At 39.4% G+C, this 16,558-nt stretch overlaps 1 protein-coding gene across 1 annotated transcript in view; it reads left to right on the top strand.

The window, feature by feature from the left end:
• Window positions 1-16,558, top strand: part of DNAH12 (dynein axonemal heavy chain 12) — a 192,536-nt gene that overhangs the window by 162,920 nt on the left and 13,058 nt on the right. Inside the window, exons 63-67 of the mRNA XM_074313144.2 lie at window positions 9,088-9,238; window positions 9,452-9,705; window positions 9,916-10,056; window positions 14,665-14,802; window positions 16,165-16,398. Of these exons, the coding sequence (XP_074169245.2) occupies window positions 9,088-9,238; window positions 9,452-9,705; window positions 9,916-10,056; window positions 14,665-14,802; window positions 16,165-16,398 (918 nt within the window). The remainder of the gene's footprint in view (window positions 1-9,087; window positions 9,239-9,451; window positions 9,706-9,915; window positions 10,057-14,664; window positions 14,803-16,164; window positions 16,399-16,558) is intronic.

The following is a 16,558-nucleotide window of genomic DNA, read 5'->3' as shown; positions in this document are numbered from 1 at the left end:
CTATTTGCATGAAATATCTTCAACCCTTTACTTTCAGTCTACATGTGTCTTTCACACTGAGGTGGTTCTCTTGTAGATGGCATATGTATGGGTCTTGTTTTCTTGTCCATTGAGCTACCGTATGTGTTTTAATTGGAGCATTTAATCGATTTACATTTAAAGTGATTATTGATAGGTAACATAGTTGTTTCCATTTTATTTTCACATTTTTTATCGTCTTTTGTTTGTTTGTATGTTTTCCCTCTTCTTCTTCTTAAAAAAATCACTTTAACATTTTTTGTAATACTGATGGTAATTAATTCCTTTAGCTTTTTCTTGTCTGAGAAGCTCTTTATCTCTCTTTCAATTTTAAATGATAGCCTGGCTGGTGTGTCAAATAGTCTTGGTTGTAGGCCCTTGCTTTTCATCACTCTTGAATATTTCCTTCCATTCCCTTCCAGCCTGCAAAGTTTCTGTTGATAAATCAGCTGATAGTCTTATGGGAGCTCCCTTTTAAGTAACTCATTTTCTTTCTCTTGCTGCTTTTAGGATTCTCTCATTGTTTTTAATATTTGCCAAATTAATTATAATATGTCTTTGTGTGGGTCTGTTTGGGTTCATTTTGTTTGGAACTCTGCACTTCCTGGGCTTGTGTGTCTATTTCCTTTGCCAAGTTAGGGAAGTTTTTAGTCATTATTTCTTCAAATAGGTTCTCGATCCCTTGCTCCCTCCCTTCTCCTTCTGGTACCCCTATGATACAAATGTTGTTACACTTGATGTTGTCCCAGAAGTCCCTTAAACTATCTTCAATTTATTTTATTCTTTCTGTTGTTCTGATTGGGTGTTTTATGCTACCTTGTCTTCTAAATCGCTGATTTGATCTTCTTATTCATCTAATCTGCTATTGATTTCTTCTAGTATATTCTTCATTTCAGTTATTGTATTCTTTATTTCCGAGGGGTTCTTTTTTATGGTTTCTATGTCCTTTATACTTACCATCTCTTTGTGGAAGTTCTTACTAAGTTCCTTAAGCATTCTTACAACAATTGTTTTAAATTTGGTCTCTGTTAGGTTGTTTGCCTTCATTTTACTTAGTCCTTTTTCTGGAGTTTTCTCCTGTTCTTTTATTTGGGACATGTTTCTTTGTTCCCTCATTGTGGCTGCCTCTCTTTGTTTGCTTTTATGCATTAGGTAGATCTCCTATGTCTTTCAGTCTTTGTCTTGTAGTCTTATGTAGTAGGTGTCCTGTGTGGTTCAGTGGCACAGTCCCCCTAATCACCTGTACGTGTGTTCCCAGAGTATCCCTTGTGTGTATTATGTCTATTCCCCTGTTGTAGTTGAGCCTGGATTGCTTTTGGCAAGTCAGTGGGTGGTATTGACTGACTGGCTGTGAGGACTGGCTATGCCCACAGTGTACGAGCTGCTGTGTAGGGGCTGACCCCTCAGAGGGGGATTCACCCCAGCACCTCTTGTGTCTGTTGAGACTACCCTTTGAGTGTGCCACTTGTGGGGCTACTCAGGTAGTGCTCTGGTGTGGTCTGAAGCCAACTTCTCAGTGTGTTATTTCTGGTGCCTCTTGAGAGGGCCTTCCATATGGGCCAGTTTCAACTTTGCCTGTGACTGGCCCAGGCTACCTGGCAAGAGCTACAAAGCTATATGCAATCGGTTGCTGCCTGCACTGGACCTGGAGGCATGTGGGGGTGGCCTCACTGTGAACCGAGGCTGCCTGCCACCAGTATCAGGACTGGAGCAGCTTAGCAAAAGGCACAGGACTCCCCTAGGCCTAATGATAGCTGCCTGTAAGGCTCCACTGCTGAAAAAGCCTCCTTAGATACGTGGGCCAGGCTAGTTGACCCGGTGTTGACAGTGTCCCCAGCAATGCCACCTGAGTCAGGCAGAGCAGGGTCCCAGGGTGTCTTGGGGTATGGCTGGTGGTTTTTGCAGAATTAATGCAGGTTCAGTTTTTGTGCCAGTGCTGAGCCTGTGGCCACCCCACAAAATGCCCAGTGAACACCATGGCCAGCCACCACTTGCCTTGGCCTGTAGATCCCCAAGAGCTACCCAAGAAAGACTGCAGTGCAAGCTATGGCTGACTGCCTGCCACCAAAAGTTCCCCAGCCTGCTGCAGGTCATCCACTGCTGTAAAAGGCTTCTGTGGACCACCCAGGAGCCCGGAGTGCCCATGGCAATGCCACACGAGCTGTGCAGGGTTCCAGGGAGTCACCAAGGTGTTGCATGTGCAGATTTTACCAAACCGATGTGGTCTCAGATTTGGCACTTTGGAGGAGGGTTCAACACAGGAAACATGGCACCTTCCTATAGGCTACAGATGAGGCGAGCTCCACACAGGGATAATGGCAGCTGCCCCTCTATCCCTAGCCCTGATGCTACACTACTCAATCTTTCCCTGTATACCTCTGGCGACCCCAGTGGAGGGGTTGCTGCTCCTCCACTGGAGCCCAGGGTGAGTGCGTGCAAGTGAGTGAGTCTGTGCACAGGCCCTTAAAGAGTATGTCTGGGTTTGCAGCCACCTTCCATTTCATCAGGATGGACAGGGAGAATCCTTGTTGATTTTCACTACCAGATGTTGTGGGGACTCCTCTTCCTGTTACAGAGCCCCTGGGCTGGGGAGCCTAGTGTGGGGCTGGTACTCCTCACTCCTCATTCTCCAGGGGGGAGCTCCACTGCCGAGATATCCCTCCGGGGATTCAACCACTACCTGTGGGTTTTGGGTCATCCCATTTCACGTCTCTGCCCCTCCTACCAGTCTTGATGTGGCCTCTTCTTTATATCCTTTGTTATAGAGGTTTGGTTCAGCTAGACTTCAAATGATTCTTAGGTTGGTTGGTCTATAATTTAGTTGCAATTTTAATGTGATCCTGGGAGGCAGCAGGCATAGTGTTTACCTATTTTGCCATCTTCTCATTTGTTTTTTTTAATATATATTCTAGTTCTCTTTTCATCCTGTTCATGTTTTCCTTTAAATACTTGAACAGTTATAATAACAGTTTTTAAATCCTCGACTGCTAGTTCCATTTCCAGATATGCTTCTATTTAATTATTTTATTTTTGGTTATAGATTATATTTTCCTGCTTCTTGGCATGCCTAGGAATGTTTGATTGGATGACAGACATTTTTGATGGTTTAAATTTTGTTATTTTCCTTTAAAGATCATTGAGTTTTGTTCTGCTAGTTCAGGGATTAGCAAGCAACACCGGTGGGCCAAATCTAGCCCTTGAGTAGTTAATTTTGTCCACCCCAGAGCTAAGAATGGTTTTTACATTTTAAACGTTGTTTTTATTTTTAAAAAGAAAAAGGGTACACCACAGAAACTGTATGTGACCCACAAAGCTTGAAATATTTATTATCTAGCACTCTATAGAAAAAAATTTGCCAGCCCCTTTGGATAGTATTTAAATTACTTAAGTTCAGGTTGTTCTTTTCAAAGATTGTTTTAAGATTTGTTAGGGCAGGTGTAGAACAGCCTTTACTCAATGGATAGTGTAGCTCCGCTACTAAAGTGTGGCCTTCTGGGGCCTTTACTGAAGATCCTTCGTGATCACCAAGGACTGTCCACTGTAGCTGTAGGGAACTTGAGTGAGTCCCAGCCTTGCATGAGCTCTGGTAGCTTCTCAGGTCCCCAGTTCGCAGCTCCCCATTCAATCTTTGCTTGGCCTTTGCATGCACACGATAGTATTCAGCAAAGACTCAACGATACTGTTATGCAAATTTCCAAGCTCTTTTTCTGGATAGCTCCCTTCTAATTTGAACTCTGGGATTTCCAGCAGCTTCAGTCTTCTTGAACTCTGATTCCTGTCTTCACAACTCAACCACACTATGTTGCTCTGCTTTCAGTTGATCTCCCTGTTCCACAATCTGGAATGTACCTCCTAGATGAAAGCTGAGGGTCTCACCTTGTTTGTTTCCTCTTTCTCAGGGATCATAGTACTGTACTGCTTGTTGTCTGAATAGCCCAGTGTCCGAAAATGATTGTTTTATTAATTTTTCCCATGTGTTAGTTTTTGATGAGAGGGTAAGTCTGGTCCCTGTTACTCTATAATGGCTGGAAGCAGAAGATGGTAGAAAACCTTGTATTTGTCACAATTTTATTAGTCGAAACATGCACAAAAATCTTTCTATAGATAAAATAAATAAGCTGATACCAATTTTCACACATCCAAGAAAGGTGATTACAATGTTATAAAAGGAAAAATTTTGGACAGAAAACTAAAATCTATCCTCATACATGTAGTTTAAACTTTGAGTAAGTCACTTCACCCTTTTGAGCTCTGGTTACACCACTTATAAAATGAAGGTGTTGAAAGTGATTGTGATGGTCCCTTCTTTTCTTCTTTTCCTTTCTTTTTTCTTTCTTTTCCTTCCTTCTTTCCTTCCTTTCTTCCTTCCTTCCTTCTTTCCTTCCTTCCTTCCTTCTTTTCTTGCTTCCTTCCTTCTTTTCTTCCATCCTTCCTGTTTTCTTTCCTTCCTTCATTCTTTCCTTCCTTGTTTCCTTCTTTCTGTCCTTCCTTCCTGCCTGCCTTCCTTCCTTCCTTCCTTCCTTCCTTCCTTCCTTCCTTCCTTCCTTCCTTCCTTCCTGTCTTTCTTCTACATGTTATGTTTTGAGTAAAGTTTGATAAGAAGCATTATCTAATGTTTCATTCAGTCTCCGAGTAGGTTCAGAGGCCTACATAATTACTTGACTCTTGAGTATTACTCCTTACCCTAACTCTGAAAGACCTTTGTCTATTATTAAAACTTAACTCATTCTTTCCTACCTGATAGGTGTGTGTGTGTATGTATATATATATATATATATATATATATATATATATATATATATATATATATATATATATATATATATATTCCTTTCACTATCCAGTAAGTCCCTTGAAGGACAAAGCAATGCTTTATTCATTATTTTATCACCAATAGCTTCTCTCGTTCATGGTAAACTGAGAAATGTATACATCTGTATGTGGGAAACACCTGCCTATTTGCACTCCACTGAATGGCTGCCTGATGGCCAATGGAGATGTGGCTTCACTACCACGTGTGAAGTTACTTGTCTGCATGCTTAGGAGTCTGTGCTAAACATCACAGCACTTACCACACTGGAATATACAGTAATTGTCTATTTGTTAGGGTTTCCCACTAGACTGTGAACTTCTTGAGGGCAGGACCCAGGTCTTATTTTGCTATCTATCTCCAGGACTTAAAGCAGTGCCTGGCAAATGGTAGGAGCTCAATAAATGTCTGTGAATTGAGTTTAATTGAACTGAATTAAACTAAGTCCAGTTAACACCTGTATTAGTCAGGCTTCTCCAGAGAAACAAAACCAATAGAACAGAGAGAACTAGAGCTAGTGCTAGAGCTAGAGCAGCACTCAAGGTAGAGGTGAGCTAAGGATAAAGATAGAAATACAGATTTTAAGGAATTGGCTCATGTGATTGTGGAGGCTGGCAAGTCCAAAATCTGTAGGCCAGAGATCCAGGGAAAAGTTGATGTTGCAGCTCAAGCCCAAAGGCAGTCCTCTGATAGAATTCCCTCTTTTTCAGGGGAAGTCAGTCTTTTTTCTCTCAAGGGCTTCAACTGATTGATTGGACAAGGCCCACTCACATTATGGAGGGCAGTCTGCTTTACTCAATGTCTAGTGATATGCATGTTAATTTCATCTTTTAAAATATCTTCACAGCGACAGCTGGACTAGTATTTGACTGAACATCTGGGTTCTCTGTCCTAGCCAAATTGACACACAAAATTTACACAAATTGATCACAAAGCCCATCCCCAGGTCTGCTTAAGTCTCCATAATTTCTTCTCTCGAGTATCTTACATGAAGGATCAAAATCTTATAGAAAAGTGTTATTACTTTTTCTTCTATCAAATTACTGGAATAAGGTACTTTTTCTATAGAAAACTATCATATTTGATTGCAGCTACTTCATCTCAGGGAGCGTTGCCCTTGGTCAGTAAGTAGATTAATGGGAAGCAAGGTCTCTGTGTCCTCAGCGTCTCCCTTTCCTTAAAATGTATATTGAAAATCTACTGTACTAGGTAACAACTCTACACGGTGTTAATGGTAAAGGATAAAAAAGATTTCATCATTGCTCATGTGAAGTTTTTAAAGAAATAAATAAAAAGTTGCTATATTGTTGTGAACGCCTTTTTGAAAAACCTTCAGTGGCCTTTCAATACCAGTAGAATAATGACAGAAGGATAGTTTGACAATTTTGTTACCTTGACTATCAGACCTCTTTCCTGCCATTCCATTCTTACCTTCTCTTTGAAACTTCCACTGTTTCAAACTACAGAGTTGCTCATACCTACACAAAATTACTCATATATAAGACTCCATTCTTTTTTCCCATCTATTCTACAAATCTTCCAGGACTGGAGAAGCCTGTGATTCTTTCTTCTCTTTTCATTGAATTCCTACAGTTTTCGCTTTAGAAAGTTCTTTGGCATTTAGAAGATAATACCCAAAACCTCGTTGTGCTTATTTTCTGCTGCTAATGTTGATGAATAGCATTCTTTTATTTTTAATTAATTTTAATATAATTAACAAGTAAGTAACATATTCCTGTGATTCAAAACTGAAACATTGTTTTGAATCACATGAATATATGAATATAGTGAAAAATTAACCTCCAATCTCCATCTCTGAGTTATTCAACATCCTTCCCCTCAGGCAAGTATTGTCACTTGCTTCTTGTTATACTTTTATTCACACATAAATATGCACACATGCAATTTTTCCATTTATTTTTAACACAAATTACAGTATGCACTGTTTTGCATATCTTTATTTTCCCTATCAGTTCATAAAGAGCTTTCTCATTCTCTTTCATAATTACGTAGTATTCCATCATATGAATATACCATAATTTTTTTTAACCAGTTCCTATTGATGGATCTTTACAATACTTATGTATTACCTATTATAAAAGTGCTGCAATGAAAAACCTTATTCAAAAGTCATTCCTCACGTGTGCAACTCCCTCTCGGAATAAACTCCTGGTAATGAAATTTCTGGGTCAGTGGATTTGCCCATTTGTAGTTTTTTAGATATTGCCAAATTGTCCTCCATGAAAGTTATACCAGATTACTCTTCCACAGCAGTGGATGAAAATGTCTGTTTACCCATACTTTTGCCCACAAAGTATGTTGCCAAACTTTTGGATCTTTAACAATCTATGCAGAGGGTTTGCGGAACTTGGGGTCTGATCAAGGAAAAGGATATGACCATGAGGGGCAGTAGCAAACATGAACTTCATTGAATCGTGCTCTGACAGGTTTGCATGTTGGGGTGGGAGAAGTCACTCACAGCAGGAATTTGTCAAGAGGTTGGGCGTTGGTGGGGGGAGTCCACTACTCTAAAGGGGAGGAGGGCAAGGGAACTCCCAAGCAAGAGGGGGGCTTAGGTGGTATCTAGGTGATGTCTAGTCTTTGGATCAGAGCTCTAAAGGGCAGCAGAATCTTGGAGTCTTAATGTCCTGAGGCTCATCTTATTGACAAGTAGCATATGTTGGGTATCATTTATTTGGGGTATGTTTAAAACAACTGAATATGTAATAATTTGAGTTTGGTGCCAGTGGGCTTTTGAGTGAGTTTCAGCCTGCTGTGAAGAAAAAAACAATCTAGGAGTGAATACACAGAGGCTATCTTTGTCCCATTTATATATCAATCTGACAGGTAAAAATGGTATCCAAGTATAGTTATAATTTGTATTTTATTGTGAATACTTGGTTATAGACTAAGCTGCCATAACAAAGAGACCAAAAATACAGTAGTGCAAATAAAATAGAAATTAAATTCTCTCTCTCCTAACATCCCAGAGCAAATGCTTGAGGGGTGGCAGGCCAGCCCTGTTCTTGAGATCGTTCAGAAATTCAAGTTCCTTCTCTCATGCTAGACAAGTCCCTTTGAGTGTGGTCCTCATCAGCAAGATTGAAGCTGGCTCATGAACACCACATCTGCTGAAGAAGAAAAAGAGTGTTGAAGGCAAATAGCTTCCTTATAAAAATATGATCTGGAAGCCCCATGTATAATTTCTACTTGTATCCGTCTGGCCAAAACTTAGTCTCATAAGCACATCTAGCTGCAAGAAAGATTGGGAAAGGGCCGGCCCGGTGGCTCAGGCGGTTAGAGCTCCATGCTCCTAACTCCGAAGGCTGCCGGTTCAATTCCCACATGGGCCAGTGGGCTCTCAACCACAAGGTTGCCAGTTCAATTCCTTGACTCCCGCAAGGGATGGTGGGCAGCGCCCCCTGCAACTAAAATTGAACACAGCGCCTTGAGCTGAGCTGCCGCTGAGCTCCCGGATGGCTCAGTTGGTTGGGGCGCGTCCTCTCAACCACAAGGTTGCCAGTTAGACTCCCGCAAGGGATGGTGGGCAGCGCCCCCTGCAACTAAAATTGAACACGGCACCTTGAGGTGAGCTGCCTCTGAGCTCCCAGATGGCTCGGTTGGAGCGCATCCTCTCAACCACAAGGTTGTCGGTTCGACTCCCACAAGGAATGGTGGGCTGAGCCCCCTGCAACTAGCAACGGCAACTGGACCTGGAGCTGAGCTGCGCCCTCCACAACTAAGACTGAAAGAACAACAACTTGAAGCTGAACAGAACCCTCCACAACTAAGATTGAAAGGACAACAACTTGACTTGGAGAAAAGTCCTGGAAGTGCACACTGTTCCCCAATAAAGTCCTGTTCCCCTTCCCCAATAAAATATTTTTTAAAAAAAAGAAAGAAAGATTGGGAAAACTTGGGGTTCTATTACCAAAAGGAGACAAGAGGGACAGTTTGAAATCTTTGCTATACTAAATGAGGTTGAACGTCTCTTCATACGTTTAAGATATATTTCTATTTCATTTTTAATAAACTGTTCATCTCCTTTGCCCATTTTGCTTTTGAATTGTTAGTCTTGTCCCATCAATTTATAGACATGTTTTATGTGTTAGGGAAATTAGCACTTCGTCTATATATGCTACATGCTTTTCTTGGCCATTAGACTTATATTTTACTCTTTGTTGGTTTTCAGCAATAATCAAAGTTGTTATGTGAAAACAAAATTACTCTAAAGATCATATATTTTCTCTCTTTAACAGATAACTCCAGCTATAACAAATTATGTAACTGACAAACTAGGGAAAAAGTTTGTAGAGCCTCCGCCATTCGATTTGACAAAGAGTTACTTGGATTCAAATTGCACCATTCCCTTAATTTTTGTGCTATCTCCAGGAGCAGATCCCATGGCGAGTAAGTATATATACTGTAAACTTTAAATAAATTATAAATAAATCATCACACTTAATATCCATTTCTTATATGATTATAAATTATCTAGTGAATCAGATATTTGTAAGGAAAGGTAACTAGAATTTTCCACAATTAAATACCTATCACTGAAACATAAGACATATTTTATAATTTTAGAGTAAGCAATGAAGCCACTGTTTTGTGCCCTCTTAGGCCTGCTGAAATTTGCAAATGATAAAGCTATGTCTGGAAATAAATTTCAAGCTATTTCACTGGGACAGGGACAAGGACCAATTGCAACAAAAATGATTAAAGCAGCAATGGAAGAAGGAACTTGGGTTTGCCTGCAGAACTGTCACCTTGCTGTCTCCTGGATGCCCATATTGGAAAAAATATGTGAAGATTTTAGCTCTGAAGTCTGTAACTCATCCTTTAGGCTTTGGCTCACAAGTTACCCATCTCCAAAAGTATGTTTATGTCCTATAGAGTTCAGTACATTTATTTAATTAGCTCTTACATTGTATATACCTTGATCAAGCTTCTAATGCTTAACCTTAAAAGGTTTTAAAAATATTTCTGGAATCCTTTGTTATGCCTATTTTTAATCCACTGGTGTATGCATTTTTAGGACTCGAGCTGGTTATCTTGAGTAATGCTCTCTGTTTATTTTGTCTTAGTTCCCAGTAACAATTCTACAGAACGGAGTAAAAATGACTAATGAACCTCCCACGGGTCTTCGGCTAAATCTCCTCCAATCATATCTCACTGATCCAATTTCTGATACTTTGTTCTTCAGTGGATGCCAGGGAAAGGAACTGGTAATATTCACACTTTAGAACTTTTAAAATATGTTTTTACAGTGATAAAATATGAAAATATAAGTATTTTATTTAATAATGTTAAATTTTAGACATTTCCTAAGAAGACAGATATTGTACCTATCTTGTTTATCATTTTATTTTCAATAGTTTGTGTTCTGCTTCCCAAGTAGGAGACAATCAAATAAATATTTTTTGAGTAAATGAATGTATCTTAGTTTTTAAATCAAAGTCCAATAGTGTATTTGATTAAGACCCAAAAGTAGCAAACTATTTTCATATAATTTATTAATTCTTTCAACAAATATGTATGCTAGGCACTATCCTGGGTGCTAGATATAAACCAGTGAGAATAATATAGACAGCCCCCCCCCAAAAAAAAAAAAATCTGCCTTCATGGATCTTAAGTTCTAGCAATAATGTTTTGACATATTAATAATACTTTTCAGTGTGTCCATGTAAAACAGTTTTGCATATGGTTATGGGGAAATTTAGGAGTACTTTTCCATGCCTGAATTTTTACCAATTAAGAAATAGGAAAAAGTATAAACATGTGGGAACCCAATTATAACCTTAATTGCTGATATAGAATAGGTAGGAAGATGTAGTTTATATCTATGAACAATGGGTTTCATATTACTGAACCCAGAATTAAGCAGATTTATCCACCCAGAGGAACAGAGGAAAACTTCCTTCCCTGCAGGAAGCTCACTGCTAAGAGAGAAAACAGAGAAGCTGAACAAAACATATCTAGTTAATGTTTCTCAAGTTTACTGATCAGATAGGTCACACCCTTCTCCTGCAGTGAGTACAAGGAAGGAGAAAATCCAGGGCCGTCACATTAATTGAGGTTTCCCCACATGGAAGAAAACATCAATACTAGAGGAAAATCATCCCCTGTCCTTACCTCCAACACATGCTATTTATCATACGAGTATTTGCCTAAAGGATTGAATTCTTTGGAAGCCAGCTAGTTTCTTTCTGCTTAATGATACTTTTTGTGTGTCCTAGTTCTGAGCAATAATTTTATTTGTAACTCTGGAAGAAAGAGGGATACTTGGTGGTTTTAGCTATGAAGAGACCTTCCTAAAATGGAAAAGGTGGTATGGTGTCTGATCCCCATCCAGAGTTTGAACTCCTGCCATTAGAGGAGAGGTAGCCAGAAGCAGAGAAGGGAAACTTTTAAAGATTCTAAACACACGCAGAGGGACTTAGAATAAAGAATGCCACTGAGCTGAAGCAGCAGCACTGTCCACCTGTATTACAACATGGAGCAAGCAACGTTGGCACCCCAAGTATTAGAGTCTGTAAAACATCCAAAGACAGCATCCTTACCATGTATCATCATTTTTATGATGAACAGAGGCAGTGGGTAAGGCTTCACCAAGCCACTTCTCTGGTACTAAAAACAAATGGGAGACAGGGTGAGAGGAGAAAAAGAGTGTAGATGCTTTAGGACGTTGGTTCTCAACCTGCGTCACATTCATCTAGCTGGGCCCCACCGCCAGAATTTCTAACTCAGTTGGTCTGGGGTAGGGCTTAAAATTTTCCAGTTCTAACACATTCCTAGGTGACGCTGATGCTGATGGTCCTGGAAGCACACTTTGAGAACCATCGCCCTAGGGTTTCTGTAGCAGACTGTTTTTTTTAGGCATATGTGAAACTCCTTTGGAGGCTCCCAGAAATAGCCGGAATGCCCTTTGATAAGGCTAATTTATGACCATTGGGCCAGCAATAATTTGAACTATCATCATTTGACTATTAAAAGTAAATAAGATCTTTATAGTCATAGGTAAATTGACATCTTGGGCATTTGAATTATCTAGCAATTCTGTTAGTTAATTGTTAGTTTTATATCTGTTTCCTATACTCAGTTGTATTCTCCTTAAGGGCAAGGATACATTTCTATATCTTCATCCATCCATCTATCCAACCATCTATCCATCCATCCATCCAACAGATATTTCTTGAACCACTTACTAGGTATAAGGCACTCTTCTAGGAACTGGAAATATGGTGATGCACATATAAACATGAAATACATAAACATAAAAATCTCTGTCTTCATGGAGCTTTCATTCTAGTCAAGGGAAATTTATGCAAGGCAAGCTCAAGCACAACTCCCATACTCCTGGGGGGTTTGTTAAAGTTACTATGCCCCACTCCTAGAGATTTTGATTCACTAAGTCAAAAGTGGAGCTCAACAACTTTTGTAAATAAACAAATAACAAAGGAAATTCAAGGGCCGGCCCGGTGGCTCAGGCGGTTAGAGCTCCGTGCTCCTAACTCCGAAGGCTGCCGGTTCGATTCCCACATGGGCCAGTGGGCTCTCAACCAGTTTGCCAGTTCAATTCCTCGAGTCCCGCAAGGGATGGTGGGCTCTGCCCCCTGCAACTAAGATTGAACACGGCACCTTGAGCTGAGCTGCCTCCCGGATGGCTCAGTTGTTGGTTGGAGCGCGGGCTCTCAACCACAAGGTTGCCAGTTCAATTCCTTGACTCCCGCAAGGGATGGTGGGCTGTGCCCCCTGGAACTAGCAACGGCAACTGGACCTGGAGCTGAGCTGCGCCCTCCACAACGAAGACTGAAAGAACAACAACTTGAAGCTGAACAGAACCCCCTACAACTAAGATTGAAAGGACAACAATTTGACCATTGCTCCCCCAATAAAGTCCTGTTCCCCTTCCCCCAAAAAAAAAAAAAAAAAAAAAAAAAAGGAAATTCAAATGTTAACTTAGGTGGGAACCACTGCCATGACTATATTATCAACTATGAGAGGACCAAAAAAGGGAAAGAAAGGAGGGGAGAAAGGGCACAAGCATTTATTGAACACCAGCAGGTTCCAGGTAGTTTAAATATACAAGCCTTATAACCCTCTAATGTAAGTATTATTATCACAACCTTGTTTTTTAAATAAGGAAACTCAGGTACATCAAGTAAAATATTGAGGTCATGTAGCTAATACGTATCAGAGGTGGGACTTGGTACCCAGTTCATTCTCTCTTCCCACTTTTATGTGATTAACTCTTGTTAGCCATTGAAAAAAGCGTCTTGGAGGAAGTAAGCACAAAAAGTATGTCTAAAAGCACAGGGCTTTTTGACAGGGCTGTTGAAAGAGCAGTGAGTAGCTCATTTTGGCTTGATTGGTGGGGAATAAGAGTGAGAATCATAACCTTGCTAAGGAATTTGGATGAGTCAACACAAATCAGCACCACATCACAGAAAACAAACCAAAAGACATTTGCTGGGTTGGTGTTGTCATCTTTCAGTAGATGATGTTATCATCCTGCTATCCCCTTGGGTTCGTCACAAAATGTACCCTGGAAAATATAATTCAGAAATCAGTTGGAAAAAACACACATTGGGGAAGAAAAAAATAGTAGCCTTCAGAAAAGTTTTTTTTAATGAATTCTTTAATATTTAAGAGTGTTTTTAGAGTATATAGATTGGTTTTTAAATAAAATCTAGATAACAGAACTGTGGCAAATTCCTCTGATGCCCCTTACCACATCTATTCAGCCCGTATCTAATTTCAGCCACATCTAATTTCAGCCACAGTTGTAGAAAACTGTTCTTTGTATGTTCAGAGTCATCTTGGGCTGACAGCATCTTACCCTAAGTATGCCTCTTTCTGTATTCTGTTCCTAAGGTTTCTCTGATACCACAAGAGGCTTCTTGGCTTAACAAGCGCAGGCCAAAAATGTAGAGTAATTATCACCTCCTTAAGAAAACCCGTTATGTGAATATATGTGGAAAATATACCTAAATTAGGATATTGCTCTCATTGCCAAAAGGTTTTTCCCCTATTAAATATGTCACCACAGCATTCATATAATATGTGTATAATATGCTTTGATTTATGCACAGCATTTCAAGAATATAGTTATTTAGTTAAGCCATGGTGTACTTACATTGTCATATTATAGGAACAGTTTCTATCACTGCATCACATGAAAATAGCTGGATGGATTTTTACTGCATTTGGAGCTGTTTGAGATGGTCTAACTTAAAATACGTGCTGTGTAGCACACTTGAAATTTACTTGGGGTCACCTCAAAGGGCTGGGCGGCCATCCTCCAGAGCACTGACAGGCTGAGTGAGAGGACCATGTGACATACATGTCACACATGTGAAGATGTCATGGATAGAGTAAATAAACAGTGGTTTCAGAAATGATCTCCAAATGCAAAATCACAAAGTCAGAGTTACTATATATTGGTACTATTCATATCATGATTAATTATTCTCCTGCACTTGTAGTCTCAAGCATATGCCAGCGAATCTATAGGATAACATTTAAGTTTTGAAGTTATAAATATCTATGAACAATACCAAAGTATTATGAACCAATACTTTGGTAAATGGTAGAATTATTGCATTTTAATAAAGTTTAATATTATTGCAGTTTGTTTCTATTTGGAGGTGTTAAGTCATAAGATTAATACTTTTTATAGTAAGCATTATTTTTGTTAGCATGTCTTTTTTAAATAAGAGTTTGTAGAGATATATAGCCATAGAACCTTACAATGAAAAATACCACTGATTCCCCTCATTTTACTGATGGAAATATGATCAGAATTTTTTTCTTGTATAATTTTTATATTAAAGGCATGGGAGAAGTTGCTGTTCGGAGTTTGTTTTTTTCATGCCCTCGTGCAAGAGAGAAAGAAATTTGGTCCTCTTGGTTGGAATATTCCATATGGATTTAATGAATCAGACTTACGCATCAGTATTCGACAACTACAGGTATAATTAAAAAGGGACTAACACTAATGGAGAATAACTGTGTATCAAGCCCTTTGCTGAGAATAACTTATTCAATTCTCCCAGCACTACTAATAGATGGGGAGGTAGTAGTAACAATTATAACTGTAGTTTATGAAGCACTATTTCCATCTGGATGTTTTTTCTGCTGCAAATAATAGAAAACCTTATTCAAACGGTCTTAAACCATAATGAAACTTATCTCACTTTAAAAAGTACAGAGGAGGACAGGCTCTGGAGTTGGTTGATTCAGCAAAAACGTTGTCATCAAGGACCCTGGTTCTTTGTCTTTTTGCAGTACCCTCCTCAGCTGGCTTTATGTAGGTCCTCATTATCCTCTACTTTTCTCCACTCAGTCAAGTCTACAAATACTTCTATCAGTCAACAGAAGCAGGCGGTCTGCTTTAAGTAGAAAAGGAATTTATTGAAAGAATACCATGTAGGTCACAGAATCCCCAAGACAGCTGGAAAGCCAGGGCATCCAGAGTCCCATCTAGAATCATACCATGTCTGGTAAGAGCAGCCCCTCTACCCTTGGTGCATATTAGACACCACAGCTCACATACCTGCCGCACACACTCTGGTCTACTGCAGGCCCGCTGGTACCGTTACAACAGGTTCTTTGCTTTCCCTACTGCTTTGCTTACTAAACCCCAGTTCAGTCTAGATGTATCTGAATAGTCAAGCCCAGGGCACAGGCCTAAGCTTTAGCTATAAGGGAAGCTGGGAAAGTGAGTGGCCAGCTTTTTCAGTTTCTGTAGACTCAGAATGTGAGATTCAGGTGGTCAGCAGGCCCCCTCCAAAAAAAGAAGAAGGAGAAGGAGAAGATGAAAAGAATAAATATCCACTGTAAATCTCTACTAACTCAGACTTTGAACTAGGCACATTTACTTTTATTAATTCTAATCTTCAACAGCAACCCTGTAAGGTTGGTATTATCTCTATTTTTGAGAAAACCAAAGGTAGGAAGTGAACTTGTCCGCTGAGGTCGGGTTTAACTCAGGTCTGTCCAACTCCAGTACTCGTCCCATTATTTCTGTTATATTTTACCACATATATAAATCCAGCTAGACTATCACAGAATATTAATATTTTTCTGCTTCTTTGTTGTGATGAGGGCCTTTATGACAAGGGGCCTCATAAAGGTCACCCAAAGACAACCAGGATGATGATTCTTCCAACCTCACTTCTGTGTGTATAGGTAGATAGCTAGATGATAGATAGATAGATAGATAGATAGATAGATAGATAGATAGATAGATAGATAGATACTCAATGCCATCTTAAAATGGAAATGAAGTGAAATACTTTGTTTTTCTCATTTTATTTTTTCCTTTGTTTCAGTTATTTATAAATGAGTATGACACAGTTCCATTTGAAGCTATCTCTTATCTGACTGGGGAGTGTAACTATGGAGGAAGAGTGACAGATGATTGGGACAGACGTCTCCTCTTAACCATGCTGGCTGACTTTTATAATCCACACATAATTGAAAGCCATCATTATAAGTTTTCTCCCAGTGGAAACTATTTCGCTCCTCCTAAAGGCACTTATAATGATTATATTGAATTCATTAAGGTAATTGATGTCACTGAAAGTAGTGCTAAATTTAAGTGTGAATTTTCTAAAAAGCAAACAGTGAAATATTCCTTGGTAACGGATAGGGTTTGATAAGTATTATGGGTTCAATCAAATTTCAATATCTTTTGTTTCTAATTATTATAAAAAATTAGAAAAA

Source organism: Rhinolophus sinicus, chromosome 5, assembly GCF_057876585.1.
Source record: "Rhinolophus sinicus isolate RSI-liver-muscle chromosome 5, RSI-T2T, whole genome shotgun sequence".
Classification (NCBI taxonomy): Eukaryota; Metazoa; Chordata; class Mammalia; order Chiroptera; family Rhinolophidae; genus Rhinolophus; species Rhinolophus sinicus.
Note: the sequence above shows the minus strand (reverse complement) of the source record. Positions and strands in the feature narration are given on the sequence as shown.